General features: G+C 38.7%; 1 protein-coding gene across 2 annotated transcripts in view; it reads right to left on the bottom strand.

The window, feature by feature from the left end:
• Window positions 1-17,373, bottom strand: part of tanc1b (tetratricopeptide repeat, ankyrin repeat and coiled-coil containing 1b) — a 128,387-nt gene that overhangs the window by 11,324 nt on the left and 99,690 nt on the right. For both annotated transcript variants that reach the window (XM_066686170.1, XM_066686171.1), the window contains exons 12-18: window positions 16,775-16,941; window positions 11,902-12,509; window positions 9,995-10,103; window positions 9,191-9,313; window positions 7,556-7,792; window positions 7,165-7,350; window positions 2,903-2,981 (exon numbers count right to left, since the gene is read on the bottom strand). In XM_066686170.1, coding sequence (XP_066542267.1) covers window positions 2,903-2,981; window positions 7,165-7,350; window positions 7,556-7,792; window positions 9,191-9,313; window positions 9,995-10,103; window positions 11,902-12,509; window positions 16,775-16,941 — 1,509 coding nt within the window. The remainder of the gene's footprint in view (window positions 1-2,902; window positions 2,982-7,164; window positions 7,351-7,555; window positions 7,793-9,190; window positions 9,314-9,994; window positions 10,104-11,901; window positions 12,510-16,774; window positions 16,942-17,373) is intronic.

Genomic DNA, 17,373 nt, shown 5'->3' with positions numbered 1-17,373 from the left:
GTGGTAATTGGAAGGAAACATTCATTAATTCATTCGTTGTCAGTTACCAATTTATCCAGTTCAGGGTTGTAGAGGGTCAGGAGCCTACCTGGAATCAATGGGTGCAAAGTGGGAACAAACCCTGATGGGGGCACCAATCCATCGCAGGGCAATACACACTCACACTTATGGACATTCGAGTAGCCAATCCAGCTACCAATGTGTGTTTTTGTACCATGGGAGGAAACTGACAGAAACCCATGCGGACATGGGGAGAACACACCAAACTCCTCACATACAGTCACCCAGAGTGGGGCTAGAACCCACAACCTGAGGACCCTGGAGCTGTGTGACTGCGACACTACTTGTTGCACCACCATGCTGCCCTTGAAGGAAACAGCCAAGGCTATTATTATTCATAATAACGGATTTCTGTCTGTATTGTGCTTGATTGCTTGGTAATATGAAAATACGCAATGAATTTAATGCCACAAGCAAATAAATTTCAAAAACAAATATTTGATCGCCCTTCAAACCTTCAGTTTTAGAGACATTTAACAAAAACAATACAACCATCACAATTTGGCCCATGTCTAATGCCTTTTTCACTCATGACCTCTGGAGAATTTCTAGAGAAACATTTGGTCCGAATATGTCCAGAGTAGTCTTTCCCACATGCAACTAACAGTGGGAGATTTTCACCGTCAGGCATGAAAAGTGAAGCATGTGCACGAGAAACTACGGAACATTTTCCATGTTTCAAGAAATGTGGTTTAAACTAAGCACAATTACCTGCCAACTGAACAAGACTCTACTACATGACTCTACTCGACTCGGCACGGCTCTTTTGCTTTTCCACTGGCCAAATCTGGTACCTAGTTCCTGGAACCATGTAGGTTTTCAGTCCCAGCTCACTCAGGGTTCCAACTGTGCCGAGTAGGTACTAAATGGTGACATGTAAACCCTGCAGAACGCTGAGAGACTGCAGAGAGACGTGTCTATCACCACGAAATGTAGAGCTCATTCAAATCCAGCACAAACTGCCAAATCAAAAGTTACAACAGCTTTCATATTTATTTTTATTGGACTCACAACGGCAGCGTGTAACTATACCTCGAGGTTTTTTGAAGAGGTTTATATGCTCCTTGGACCAATGGCCAACGAAAATTTCCAGTAAAAGACGAACATGCAACAAGTAAAAAGTGATCTGTGAGAAAAAAAAAACAAAAAAAAAAAAAACATGGATACACGATGAGTAAACAGCGCCTAACTTTACAGCTGCCGTTGTTTCAAATCCAGCGATTCCTAGAGACGGGGTTTTGCAACGTCACTGCCTCCATTTCATGGGGAGTTCTGCCAGTTGAAAAGCGACAAGCTTTAAGCATGCTGAGCCAAGCCCTGTCGAGTCAAGTCGTGTAGAGCCAGACCCATACAGTGAAAAAGCACCTTAAGTGTCTGAAGCAAAGCATTGAATAGTACTTCTTTGTGGAATTGTTCATAAAGGTGAATGGCACAACCGTGCTGAGAGTTTTAGGTCTGAATGAATATGCATATGAATAAGTGAGTTACAAGCTAGTTGCATGAAAGATTCCCATATAAAAAAAGATAACTGCATTACATATAAATAAAATAAAAATGTATATAAAACGATTAAGTAATATTTAAAAACCCTAAAAACAACTGTCGAATAATAAAGTTTTTAACTTGAATTCAACTTTAATATTTTAACTGGATTTAAGATCATTTCACATGCAGGGCAAGTGTTTTCCACTAGCTTTTAATTTTTGCAGCGAAAGGTATGCATTTTTTCAGCAGTCATAGTCATCTTAGGTTGATAATATGCTGAAATAGATCCAAGTGATATTAGTAACTGGGAGAGGATATAAGGAGTAACCACAGAGATACTATTGTTGCTGTCCTATGTTACTGGTGTCACAGAGTGCACGTTGGGACTCACTAAGAGCTGAAAACTGTGCACTAAACAGTGAGACTCTTATTGTACAGGACAAAACCAGCCTGAAATTAAACAAATATTCTGTGCCATATGCCAATAGTTTTTAGTTTTGAATAACAAAGAAGAATGAAACTGCAAAAGGTCTTCGCTGTGAGGATAACAGCATATAGTTTTGGCATCAGTGGTAATTCCAAAGTCTGATCCAAAGTTACAGCTGAGATAAGCATCTTCCTGTATGCTGTACATTGTCTCAGTATATATCTATATTCACATCACCACATACACTACACACTCTACAACGCATTATACACAAACTCAAACTGTGAGGACTTATAATCACCTTGCAGTGTGTGTGGGTGTGGGGGCGAAATAAATCTTCAGAACATACCACACATTTCAATTTATGCTCTTCATGCCTGAAGGCCTTGGTGTTTATTGTATCTGGTACAAACATCTGTGGCTGCAGGCAAAAATCGACCAAACTATCTCGTAAGCTGCTATGACTCACACAAGAACAACAGGAAGGTTTTATATGCTATCATTTAGTCTCATTTCTGAAACCCATCTTCAGCTTTCTCCAACAACCTCAGAGACCTGAGTCTCCCATGGATACCTTTAGCCACTCATCTTTCACCAATTCCTGTCTCTGTTCTATATGCTGTGTCACAAGTACACCACATCTAAAGACTCAAGACATCTGCAATGCATAGGATGAGGGAAATGGGACAAATGATATTCGTGATCATGTACACAAAAATTAGACACAAATTTTGATTAGTTTTAAACCAAAACCCATATCTCAATTTAAGTTTTAAACACTTTTTACGTAGAATGTGCAATAAGCTCGGAGAGATCATTGGTGTATATGATAGAGAGAGACAGACAGACAGACAGACAGAGAGAGAGAGAGAGAGAGAGAGAGAGAGAGAGAGAGAGAGAGATAGATATTAATCGGTTAAATAAGTGTACCTGTTTCTCCCCATAGTGTATCATGAGCGTCAGTCTGAACAACTAATTTGTTTTTCAGGGCTAGTATGCTTTCCACCACCTGCCGAACAAAAACAAGGGATTAAGGAAATAAAACTGTACCATTAAACAATAACAATTTTAAGCACAATAATAAAATGTATAAAACTAATAAATGATATGACCAATAAAAGAAAATAACTAAATCACAACGTAAAAAGACATGTCTGTATATAATAAAGTAACTTGAACAATGTAACAGAATAGAGGGCTGTGAAGGTAAAGAAAAGAGCTTAGTTATTTGATAGCTGCTGGAGTTATATTCTCCTAGAGCTTGAAGTGCTGATAGCAGGGGAATAAGGAGGTGAGGTGCTTCACTAAGATACTTGTTCAAACTTATAACTCTCCATGCTACCCCCTAGTCTAACACTGCCAGACCCTCTTAACATGGCCAAGAACCTCCTGCTACAACTGCAGGAAAAGAAATCTGATTGTCACGCAAAAATACCATTCTTAATATTTTGGCATGACGTGTAGAAGGATACGATTCACGTCGGACCAATACTAGAGCCAGTACAAAATGATACAGGGAAGAGTGTACACGTGGACGTACAGATAGCCAATCAGAATGCAATTGGCAGAATCCTGATAGTAAGGCCAGGTTTGTACACTGAAAGTATCAGACACTTTTGGTCAACTTGTGGATGGAGTGCCTCTCACTGAGACTATGCTCCCGCAAACACTCGTTCTCTCTTCTCTAATCTACTAATAACACACATACTGTCAAACTTTCAATCTCCCCACACCACGACCAGCTCTTGAAATACATTTTCTTTTTTTTTGCTGTCCCTCAACCTGCTACACATTTTTACCTCTTCCCCCAAATCCTTCAATATATATTTTGCCTTTTGTTTTTTTAATCTCTTTACATAAATTGTCTTTATATGGTCAGTAGACAGATAATTAAATTATAATATATGCATGAAATACAAACACCACACTATTATATACAGCTGTATGCGAAAGCTGGGGCCACCTCTGGTCCAATTATACTTTTTTTTTTTTTTTTTTTTTTTTTAAGAAGTTTAATCAGTTTGTTAAGTTTAGCAATGGACCCATTTAAACAGTTGATTTACAACCTGAAACTGTAAATAGATTACTCTTACACAGCTTTTAACTACACTATTACTGTTTGAAGTGTGATCTCATTACATATATTCACATTTCAATATGCAAAAACATTCAGACAAACCAGAGGTATTCTGAAAGCAAGGGCCTTGTATATGTTGTCTGGGAAGGAAGTAAGAAAAATGCTACAATTTAACCGTAATTCCTGTAAGTTTATGCTTTACAGTCAGTGAAGAATCTGAACGTAAACTTTATATATATTACAATACTCTCCCACAACACACACATCAAAATCAGTGCAGAAAACTTCAAGAAAAAAAAATTGCAGTTTTGAAAAGGTCTTCACTATGCCCTTATGACAGTGGCTCTCAATTTTGGTCCTAGTTGGTCATTTTTGCATGTTGTAGTTTTATCCTCACTCAGTCACACCACCTTCAGATTCAGAAAGGATTGTTGATTAGCTCATTAGTTGTTTAAGGTGTGTTAGGATCAGAGGAACCTCTAAATTATGCAGGGCAGTGGTCCACAAGGAACAGGTTCTTAAATCACTATCTTATGACTTTTTCATTCATTCATTCATCTTCTTTTCCGCTTGTCCATATCAGGGTTGCGGTACCTTATGACTTGTATATTATTAAAAACTGTGATTAGACCTCAAACCCTACATACTCCCAAGATCGCCTATATATTGTTCTGAAGTCCTGAAGAAAAAGACTGTTAAATGGCTAGGTTGTAACTGAAAGCATGCCCAAACTTATGCAAGTCACGTTTACACGTTTTCTGTTTTGCAGTTATATGCAAATGCATGCATTCAATATCATATTTCTCCAGAATTTATTTTTTTCTCTCCGACAGGCTGTACTTTCTTCCTATGGAGACTGAAATGTAAAGCATGGCCTTACAGCTCCAGACTGCAGTCTCGGTAGCCTGTTGCCATGGCTAATCTCCCGTGGCAACAGTATCCTTACAGCACCTATCAGCAGCAGAGAGGTAAATGCTCAACAGAGAGAAACCTTGGGAAACTGGCTTCACCACGTTACATGACTATGTGCGTTGTGCATGTTTCAGTACTTACTTGTGTAGTTTATATCTTAGGTTTTATTGTGTGTATGTGTCTGAGTATATTTGTGTGCGCAGTTGAATTGTGTGTACCTAATGCATTCTACTATTAAAAAGGTTTGTCAGAAAGATTTTTTTGTTCCTCTTATGATGGTGATTATACGTGGTCACTAACCTTTGTGTGTCCCATAGCTAAGTTTGCTATAAAACTTGGCAGTAATGCTATACTGGTCATACTACACATTATTTATTACTTGCAACCAGATAGTTGTGCCTACTACATAATTATTTGCAAACAATACTCACACATTACATGATTATTTTTACCTGGAGAGGCCTTTCAAAAAGATTATTGACAAAACCTCACTATTGTACCTCTTTTATGTCATAGTTTTGCTCACACTCTAACCTCCACTGCAGAGAACATCAAGCAAGCCTGAAAATATTGGGGCATCAGTGAAAGCTCTCAGACAGCCCTTTTTTCCACCAAAAGAACTCTGGTTCTTGAACTGGTTCCGTCCAGGCTTATAAGAGCCTTGGTGCTTTTCAGCGAACCAGTCCGTATTTAGACCAGCTTTAGTGGAACAGAGAATACTTCACAAAATATGTCATCAACAGAGGGTGAGGCACAGCAGCAGCAGTAAACAGAAGTGAGGTAATGGAGAGACTACCTGAGAGCATTTGTGCTGTTATTAGACTTTTGTTTTTCTCCAGAAAGCAAACATGGGTCAATTTTTGGCGATAAAAGAAGTAGAAGACTACACTGTACACGTAGGTGTCGCCATTGGGGTTAAATCACAACATGCAATCCGTGTAAAAAGTTATTACAAAATTTTTCAAAAATATCTACATAAACTATTCCTGGATCTGTAAACTCTCATTTAGAGTGTTTGACATTAAGTCTATAGTGTAAATGTAACTATTTTTATCTTTATTTTTTTACTATTCAGAATGACAAGTGATATTTTGAGTTTCTATATCATTGCTGTCCAAATAAAAAGATATATTTCCATTTTTGTCGATGTTTAGTTTACTACATCATTTGAACACAGCAGCTGTCCTTCACATGGTGTGAAAATTTCATGATTAATAGACTAACATAAATGCTCCAAACTTACTTGGAATAAAATGTGTTTACATTCACTTCCACTGAAAGTTAAGAAGGTTTTTTTTTCTTTCTCCTGTTAAATATAATATTTTGTGAGATACATTTTTTTTCAAATTGGACAGCAACAATATGTAAAGTTAATAAAATCGTTTAAAGCCTGAACCATACAAATCCTTACACGTACCCTCTCTCTATAATTAATAAACAGATTATTCCAAAACCTGATTTTACAAATACCATATACAACTTTGGTACAGTGTGGTACAGTGTGGTACAGCAGCTCCACTATGGGTGACAGGAAGGCCCTCGAAAATGTGGTGAAGTCTGCTCAACACAAACAGTCATCTTAGGTCCAGCTTCATTTAATCCAGTATGGCTCTGCTGATCTCCACATGTCACCACTAGCACTTTGGCTCATATACTGCACACGTGATTTAATTATTACCTGTACTACAGCCTGATCACTGTATACAGATCAAATATGTATTGCTTACACATATAACAATGGAATATATATCTTGCTCATAAACAAAATGTTCATTCTGAATATATTACTAATGCCTGTATTATCATAGATATATTATTCTTTGTGCAGATTTGCGCACTATTGCTATTATTTGTACTTCTGGTAGATGCTAACTGCATTTCACAGCCTTCCTTTAGCACTGGAATCGTTAGTGAGGGCAGTCAATTGACCAGCTCTCTGTGCTTCTAGTTTTAAAGCATTCAGAAAGTTTGGAATTCCCTGGTACATGTGTAAGCATGTTTTATTTGAAAGGTTCTGTCCCATGTCTTTTGTGTGTTTTTTCTCTGAAGCTTCTGATGTAGTAAGTGTCTGTGTGTGCTGACCTTTTTGTGCCCCATGGTGTAGACTGCTGTACAGATATGCTGCAGGGCTTTGTTTTGGAGGATCTGTTTATGTAAAAATGTGTGTGTGTGTGCGCGCATGTGTGTGTGTTTGTTAGCTGACCTGCGTGTGTCCCATGCTGGAGGCCGCTATAAGGGCTTGCTGTAGGGCTTTGCTCTTCAGGCTGTGCTCATGCTGCTGATCCTCTCTGTTCCACTGCTGCTCCAGCAGGTACTGGATTATGTCAGGATGCCCTCTCAGAGCTGCATGCACCAGTGCACATTGTCCACTCTTATCCACATGATCCACCTAGGAAAAATACAAGTTTACAATTTGCTTTGTACATTTAGTTGCAGTTATTTCACCATTAAAACTTTTTCAGCATTTCTAATTGAGCACCCTTTCAGCACCAATATGAAACCTCGTCTGTGAACCTGAAATAATTGAGCTCCACTGTATTGTTTCATCCAGATTAGACCCATATAGGTTCAATGTGCATGTTTTGGTGACTTGCCTTGGCTCCTCTCTTGCAAAGCAGGCTGACGAGACCTAAGTGACCTGCTGCAGCAGCATAAGTAAGTGGACTCATGCCACTCTCAGATGCTATGTCAACATTAGCGCCGAACTCCAGCAGCAGAGCCACGATCTCATGATGGCCTAAATGCGCCTGTACACACAGCACTGGTGCGTTGTTTAGCACCTCCGTACGGTAGTTCACATTTGCACCACCCAGCATCAGCAAGCGGCTCACCTGCAAACATGATAGAAGAGGAGAGCATATAACAACGTCCAAGCAAACTGGCTGAATGTATGGTGTCACTGCGATGCCTCTTGGCACCAGCATAATAGCTTTAGTGATGAACAGATTTCATGGCACTGTGGTTCTGCTTTTGAGTCATTCAGAGTAATTATTTTCCTCCCTCTCTGAAACACCTCATCCTGAGTCTGGAGCTGGCTGGAACACAACCTGCTGATTGGTAAAGCATGCTAATCACAATGAGTGTATTCAATAAGGATTCAGGCACACTGTGGCACATTCTGGAAAAGGTATTAATCAGGAACTATTCTTCCTTTTATAAGTGAAATTAATGAATATTAATTTTAGAATATTAAACTAATGTTCAGTGATATATGCAGGGCTCAGTGATTTTTCAAATCTCAGGAAAGAAGTAAAATTGCAAAGAAACAGAGAAAGAATACAGAGAGTGAAAAGACATAGATGATTCCACATGATTATCCATCCCCTCGCTCACTTTTTACTTCTTTCTCTTAATCCAACACCCCACCCCACCCCCCCACACACACACTCACTCATACCCACTACCCCAACCCCCTGTCTTTTCATAACTGTCCTAAAACCAGCGGGTGGCATTCTGACTCTATAACCAATGACAGAAAGGGCTTGCAAACAAAACCAGCAAAATGTACAGTGAAAATCAAATATCTGTCTCCGCTATTACCATGACCTTTTGTTGATCAAATTACTACTAATTTAAATGTCTCTGTAATTACTTAAAATGCCAAAAAGGCCTTGCTCTTTTCTTTCATAGCAACGTTTCAGAACAAATGGTGATGTATTGCGTTAATGGCAATGAAGAGTGCAATGAAATCTCCTGCTGTGTGGGAAAATCTGGAAGATACCCCACAAGTAAGGCAGTTAATGGGAGACTGACATCATATCTTTCATTACAGAGAATTATTCCCTCAATCTTTATGATGGTGACATGCCATACTGCAAGAGTTCAGAGACACTGAACCGTGCTCGGGATCAAGCATAGATTTACACCATTTTAACCCAGCAGCTGTCCTTCACACTGTGTGCAAATTTCACAATAAAAAAAACCCGTAGACATGCTCCAAAATTATTATTTGGTATAAAATCTTTCAACATTGACTTCCATTGAAAGTCATTGACTAACACTCCAGCACTCATGACTACTTCTGTAACTAAGTTTAAAAAATAATCATGGTACCCTCAAAATCTCCTAGGATTTGCCACACAGAGTATTAATGACATCTGATGGACTAACCTTCAGATGAATGGAATAAAACCAGACACAATAGCAAAGTCCCTTGTGAGACAATTATATTTACTCAGTTGGATGTGAGTGTATGTGCTGAAGTGCTTTATATATGACCATGTGCTGACCTTGACGTTAGGTGTGTATAGGTTCCTTAGGGATGCCAATGCAGCAGACAGGCTGTCAGTGCTACAGCTGATCCATAAACCCTGCAGGACACTGGATGAAATTCCAGTCTTTTTACTTTGACCCTGTTTAAAAATGATATATGTAATGGCACACAAACATTTAGTACAACAATTGAAATTTTTTAGTATGAACAGATGATTAGCACAACTCATACCCACTGACACAGTGCAATCCATCGAAAACCTACAGTAACTTTATGTTTTTTTCCATTTCCAGGGCATGATACGAAATCTATTGAAGAATTATCAATTTTATCTCAAATTGTGGCAAAGTTACTCCATATATTCTCCATATTTAGGGCACTCTAGAGAATAATTACCTAGTAACTGTGTAGTGAACCACAAAATGCTCCTTGGGTGCCTTGAGTGGTAGCCTGCTGCTCTGTGTTCACTGCCCCTATCACTAGAGTGTGTATGTGTTCATTGCCAAGGAAAGGTTAAATGAGGTCATATTCCATCATACTGTTGTACAATGACCATAAAAGCAAATTCAATATATAATATTTCATTATTGATTCTAATTAAGCCCATCTGTTTCATTTTCTAACTCACAGGGACACTTCTATCAAAATATAAAGCAGAAAAGTTGTGACCATGTAAATAATTAATGAGAGAGAACAATTATAGAAAATGATATTCTACCTAAAATATAGGACCTTCCATTTTGGGACCCCGAAATACTTGTGTGCCCTATAAATAAATGAGTTGAACTATTCAAAATGAAGCATGCGAACCGGTAAATACCTTAAATATATGTGCTTTCAGAATGTGGTGTCCTAGCTCCATTGTTTGCTGCCTATTGAGCTTGCCCTCCTGCCTGGACAACATGAACCCCATGAGAGCATGACCACTCCTATAGGAAACATACACCAAGAAAACTTAGACACAGTCAATCATATTGATAAAATGATGGCATTGGGGGGAGAGTCACAAATTAATTGCATGTTAAATATTTAAGGGTAAATCACAAGCCAGGTATTATTTTAGTTAACAAAGTTTTATCATGAGACAAGCTCCACACAGTTTGTTCTGCCATTTTCAAACCTATAAATGAGACCCTATTGCCTATTGGACATTGAAGATTCCACATGTTCCCTCTGTGCTTCTCTGAAAATCTTGACTGGTGTTCATTAAAAGTAAACTTCATTAAAATGCCATGCATGAATACAGATGGCTTTGATCAGTTTAGCATCTTCAAAGTAAATAACATCTCAGCTCAAAAAAACATTATATCAGCTAAATAAAACGTCGGCCTGCGTTGAGCTCTCTCTCTTTTAGAGAAGAAATAACAAGCTGAATCTGAGACCTTTTTCTCAAGCCTCTCATTCACAATGCCATGGCCATAATGAGACTGTAGTGAGTGATGGAGAGTGAGAGGGAGGAATAGTAGAGATAGCATAGAGATAGCACAGAGAGAGAGAGAGAGAGAGAGAGAAATAGAAAAAAAGAGGGGTGGGAAGACTGTGACTATGGGGAAGGGTATGTGGTATGAGGAGGTGAGTCACCACACTTCAGTCCCACAACTGATGCTGTGAGGCGACACAGTCACAGTGTCCAATCAGAACACTCAGTGCTCCATACTAACGAGAAAAGGTGAGGGAGGGACAGAATATCAATTAAGCTACACTGATTCAGAGTGTTTTGATCTACAACACACCACAGCATTACACTGATTTAATAAACAGTTGTTTCCTCAAATGTGCATGTAGCACAGCAGAAGCCGAGTGGGTATTATTGGTATTAACTACTACATACACATTTAAAATGAAAAGACTTCTTTTTATACGGCAGACCAAACATATGCAGATTCCCAAACTTCTTTAATTACTATTTCCGTTGTTAATATTGATCTCTGAGTATGCATACTTTGAAACTATACAAATTCTATGTCATGACTGCAGCTGAATAAGAGCTGTGATTAAGATTTGTCTTATGAAGACCTGTAGGAACCTCTATTGAAGTTCTCTGAGAAAAACTAACTACCAGAAAATGATTACTGGACAAACAATATGAATGAATCTCTAACAGAGCCTGATAATTGTCCCCTTATAGGCCAGAGCGATAGATTTTACCAGATATTTAAAAGACAGTGTTTTGGAATCAATACAACCTTATCAATATAAAATCTTTGGCTTTTGGTTCTTTGCAGTAATTAATGTCTCTGCCTTCAAAAAAAAATGCCTTTCTTTCACTAAAAGAGATTTAAAGCTTGTCAGATAATTTGAGGAGAAAGTGAGCTGATGAACAGGGAGATAGTAATCACAGGAGAGATTGTAGAAACACTGATAAAGCTCAGATTCAGGGCTTGATCAAATGGTGCTGCGGCTGCCCAAGGATTAGCTCAGGGTTTAATAAAAGAAGCCTTAGTAGGTGTGCAACTGTAGTGATTTCTCATAAAAATATTAACTTTCATTTCACTCTGTCCATCTCTGTTCCTATGTAAAATGAAGAAAGAAATAAGTCTTCAGGAACTATTTTGAAAACTGGGAAATGTACATATATAAGACTGAAACTCTGCGGTCTACAAAGTTAATATGATTTAGATCAATAATACACTGCCTGAGTCTGAAAAATGGAAAAGTGGAAGCTAAAATTAAATATTTACTATCCAGATTATATTTCTATATATACCTGACATTAGTAGACCTTACCTGGGGTCACAGAGGAAGTCAGAACTTTCACCATCAGCTCTCCATACAAGCCACTCTCTGAAGGAAGGGTGGCAGAACATACGTGACTTATCCCTGCGTTTGATCAGGAAACTAGAGATCATGTCTATGCGCTGCTGAAAGTCATCCCACTGCAGTTCTCCTAAGATGCTCCCAGCATTTAGAGCCTGGAACAGTTGCTCATCCGTCATTGGGTGCAGAGATGCCAGAGCCACATTGAGGATGGGCATGGCGCGTTCAAACGCAGAGTTGCTCATGAACTTCATGTTGCACTGAAGCAGGTAGAGCTCAGAGAGGGAGACTGGCACCACCTTATAACTGGCGCTCTTGATGACTAGGTGACCTCTCTCAAAAAGATCCAGGGTGAGCTTCAAGTAGAGATATGAACCCTGACTGCGAGAAATGAGGTGAGAGCTCAACTTGCCCACGGTAACTGGATCAGCCTTTCCATTCAATGAAATGTTGTTGAGGATGTCACTACTGCTGTTGACACGGTGCTGTATATAGACGTTCAAGTCAGAAGCAATCTCCTTGTTACCAGGAAAATCATCCAAACTGATCTTGGTAAAGGGCAACAGACTGGTGATCTCCTTTGGAAACACAAAGTGAAACAAATATATGCATGACATGTTAAGTAATCTAAATCAATTGTGTACTTATTTGATAAAAGGAATATACACAGTTCAGAAATCATAGTGTTGCTATTAGCAAATGTGAGTCAACAGAGCAATTATTAGGACAAAAATATTTGAACATGTGAGCATCAGGTTTAAGCTCATATCAGAAGAAAATGCTGGATTCTATACCACAGGGGGAAAAAAAACAAATAAATCTGATCAAAACTTGCATGCAATTTGAGCTGTGTATTTTCTTCTTGAGTGTTTGAGCGGTTTGAGCAATTGTGCCCTCCTTCTAGCTTTTTTCAAGTTCAACTGGATTCATTCATTCATACATTATCTGTAACTGCTTATCCAGTTCAGGGTCACGGTGGGTCCAGAGGCTACACGGAATCATTGGGCGCAAGGCGGGAATACAGCCTGGAGGAGGGGGCAGTCCTTCACAGGGCCACACACACACACACACACACACACACACACACACACACACACACACACACACACACACACACACACTTGAATCGGCAACGTGTGTTTTTTTTGGACCGTGGGAGGAAACTGGAAACCCATCCGGACACAGGGAGAACACACCAAACTCCTCACAGAACGTCACCCAGAGGAAACCCACACAGACACAGGGAGAACACACCACACTCCTCACAGACAGTCACCCGGAGGAAACCCACGCAGACACAGGGAGAACACACCACACTCCTCACAGACCGTCACCTGGAGGAAACCCACACAGACACAGGGAGAACACCCCACACAGACCGTCACCCAGAGGATACCCACGCGGACACAGGGAGAACACACCACACTCCTCACAGACAGGACAGGAGTTGTGAAGATGTGAGTGAGTCTGGGACACATGCTCAGTGTAGCTGTGAAAAGTGAGTAGGTTCAGTTATAATTTGCTCATTTTCAAAGCTTAGTAGGTTTTAAAGAAGAAATATTAGAACAACATAGGACGAAACTCAAGGTATAGGTATTTGCTTTAGGAATAAACAAGTGTTAGTGTGCCATCTATTATATGCTAAAATACCACTGCTCACTGAATCTATAGAATTTTTAGCTATATAGTCTATGTAAACCGTTTCATAAATGACCATAGGAAGAATCATTATTGTATGACAGCATATTAGGATATACAGTTATTAAGGAAACAAACAAGCAAAAAATTGCTGACTATTTTGCACATTATTCCAATTAACAATTGATTTGTTCAATCACACTGAACCATTAGATAAAGAGTACCAATTCTCACATGTGCTTTTTAAGTCCCTCAGAAAAAGGCAGGTAGTGTTGAAAGCTTTCTCTGCTTCTCCTGTGCTATGGTATTGATGTCCTGTGGGTGATTTATCTGCAGAAGGTCAGTGAGCTGCATGGCTACACTGCATACCACCGTTACACACAGAATATCATCAGAACACCACACACACACACACACACACACACACACACACACACACACACACACACCTCTGATCTGAAAACAAAGGCTTAAGAAGTGACAGACAGTGCGAGCTATGGGCAACAGGGACACTCACATATTACCATCTGTACAGACCTATAGAAACAGACAAACACACATTCTGCCTCCACACATGCTTTCACACTTGAACAAACATTCATTTTCACCAAGACTACTTTCCACTTTGTAGAGCAGTGAAATCCTCCAGGACTGCTGACAAGGGCACTGACACTTTACAAGAGTGTTTTCAGAATACACATACACTTACCTCAAAGGGCAGAATGACAACAGACACACACACACATGCATATGTTCCCAAACACACACTAACACGTTAAACAAATCAGTTTCCCATAGTCCTACTCTTTCCTTGCCTATAGATAAAACAACAGTATCATTATGTTCGAAAAACAACCTCAGTAAATAACACTGAAAACATCAAGAATTTTATTCACCAACATTTACTCTGATAATGATTAAAAAAAGCTCCCCATAACTGTGAAATAGTGTATATAATCATGCAGAATATATGGTATGCTACAAGGTCATGCTATATATCTTATGTCTATGTGTTTTAGCAGTGCATTTCCTATTCATTCAAATTCTGTCTATGTACTTGTTAGACATTAGGCCTACATCTAATAGATTCATTATATATGCCTCAAACACAGATCAATAAACCCATGCTGTGGATCAAATTGGTCATTCACAACATTGGAAGAAAGAAATGCCTCTTTTAAACTTTAAAAATGTACCCAATTTTTTTTCTCATGAGTGGCTTCATTTATTTACAGAGCACTCATCAACAGAAGGTATTAGAATAAACTTGAAAACAAGAGCACATCATATTAGGACACTTGTTCCCATTCCTGATATAACTGGGATCACAGTTTAATCACAGGATTAAACACACATCCACCTACACATCTTTATTTCATCTTCCAACCATCCTCTCATCTCTTCATCTCTCACACAATGTGGCATTAAGCAATTTGTGCCAATGTGGTAAGCAGAGATCCCCAAAATCGGGGAGATGTTCAGATCAACTATGAATTAGATACTGAAATAACCCTGTTCTTAACATTTACAATGTACACTATATTTACATGTAAATGGTAAGAATAATCCTATTTTTGTTTTTTCATCAGAGGTATTTGCAAAACAGTCCCAGTTGTAAGGCATCATATTCAGCTTATCTTCTTTAATGGGCTGAAATATGTAGATGTGAAATACCCTGCAGTGATATAGGAAGCATTCTTTTATGAAGTACACTCTTAACTGTACCAGAGTGGTGTATATACAATGAAATTCTACAAAGTCTCAGATGTAGAAGGGGTTTTGAAAAGGAGTTTCACATGTTCCTCTACCACTTAGTGAAGGACACTTCCTTAAAAAGCCATAGACTGCTTCAAAGTCTGTTTCCCTGTACTGTTTACAGAGCTGTAGCAGAGCCCTTATCATAACACAGTCAATCCAAACTCATCTTCATGTGTTTTTCACCATTCATGTTTTTTTTGCATTTCTGCAATTTTTTAAAAGTAAAACAAAAACAGCATGTTGCATGTTTCAGTTATAAAATATAAAATATAGAACTTCTCGTATTTGCAAAATTCACTTGACACAAACAATAGAACATATATTGCATGACAAGGGGAAGGGTGGTGTAGAACCTAAATTGAATATGGTAATTATTGGGCAGTTGTTAATTATGAAAGAGCATGGAGTGGAAAGAATGTGTGCACAGATCCATACAACAAAAACAGTTGAATACTTGTTCCTCAGTTACAGTGGAACCTCTACCTACGAACTTGATCCGTTCCGTGACCCGGTTCGTAAGTGGAAAAGTTCGTTTCTCGAGTCAATTTTCCCCATTTAAAATAATGGAAAAGCAATTAATGCGTTCTAGCCCGCACCCCGAAAGTCACCCTTTTGCACTGATATATGTTTACAACACTCTCAAATTAGTAAAAAAATACATGTAGCATTACTAAAAATAAAAGAGAAATAAAGTGTTAACAGTAATAGTTTTAAGTGGTTACATATCGAAGACGTGACGACTGGCTGGAGGAGTAACACAGGCACTGGCTGTATGACGGGAGGTGGGGGGTGGGTGGAATAATGGAGAGTAGACGGGTGAATGTGGGGAGACGAATCGTAGATATGGCTTAACTTAGCACGAATTTCGATGTCTGCTATTTACACTAATGCTAAATTGCTAAAGCTACAATGTGCTAATCTTAAAAGCTCACTCAAGTCTGGGCGCACTGGGAGACTCGCCTATTGGGGTCAGTGGCCATTTCCAGACGCCGGCTCGGCGGAGGCTCGGGTTCGTTTCTAGAGTTGTGATTCGTTGGTGGAGGCAAAAAATATTCAAATGCCCGGTTCGTATCTTGGAAAGTTCGTTAGTAGAGGTTCCACTGTATATTCAAATTTAATGTCATTATGCTTGACATAATCTTGAGCATTAATAGTGCAACAATTAGTATTTAGTAACAGGGAGCCTGACATATTGAAAAGTCCTTAAATTGATTTAAATACCTCTAAATAGATTTGTTTTCATTTGCGTTTCACATATTCTCACTAACCTTTTCTTTTTAGACTTAGGGATTATAAATGTGTCCTCTAAAGATGCTCTAATTCTTGTTCATAAGACAGCTGAACCATATTGATCATATCAAGCAAATCAAGATTTGTGTAAATTATTTATACCGTGGGCAAAGGATGATCAAACTACGGATGAAAGATGTACACAAATGTTGCTCACCTGTAAGCTGAACCGTACTGTGATAATGAGTTTGAGCCAGACGGGAAATTTAGAAATAATCTTGGTAATGAAGGACGCAATGGTGTCACCATAGTCTGGCTTGTGAAACTCCGCCTCGTTCAGCCCATCAATCAAAATGATGTAATCCTCTTCTGGTATCTTTCTCTCTGATTGCAATCATAGAGACAGAAAGAAAAATTAGCATTTCAAACAAATGTGATTTTCAAAATGATATACTGTTGATGCGATGTTACAGGCGAAATGCTTTGTTGTTTCTGCACAAATATCTATTAGGTTACAGAATAAGAATTTTTTTAAACCATTAGGAGGGATGCTCCAGACTGTGCAGTAACATAAGTGCCAGCATTACAAAAGTGAAAATGTTTGCTAAGGTTCTAAATAATAATAATAATAATAATAATAATATAAGCACCATTCAATACACCCAGGGACACTGTACAATTGGGGTTAAAGGATTAAAATATAAATAACAAATACAGGCATGCAAGCATAACACACAAAATGAAAAATCTTAGTTCTGGCTCACACACAAGCCAGCTAGAAAAGAGGGAATTTAGGGCTAGCGATGAACATAACCA

This window comes from Hoplias malabaricus, chromosome 12, assembly GCF_029633855.1.
Source record: "Hoplias malabaricus isolate fHopMal1 chromosome 12, fHopMal1.hap1, whole genome shotgun sequence".
NCBI lineage: Eukaryota > Metazoa > Chordata > Actinopteri > Characiformes > Erythrinidae > Hoplias > Hoplias malabaricus.
The sequence above is the reverse complement of the archived record's forward strand: the minus strand, read 5'-3'. Positions and strand labels throughout refer to the sequence as shown.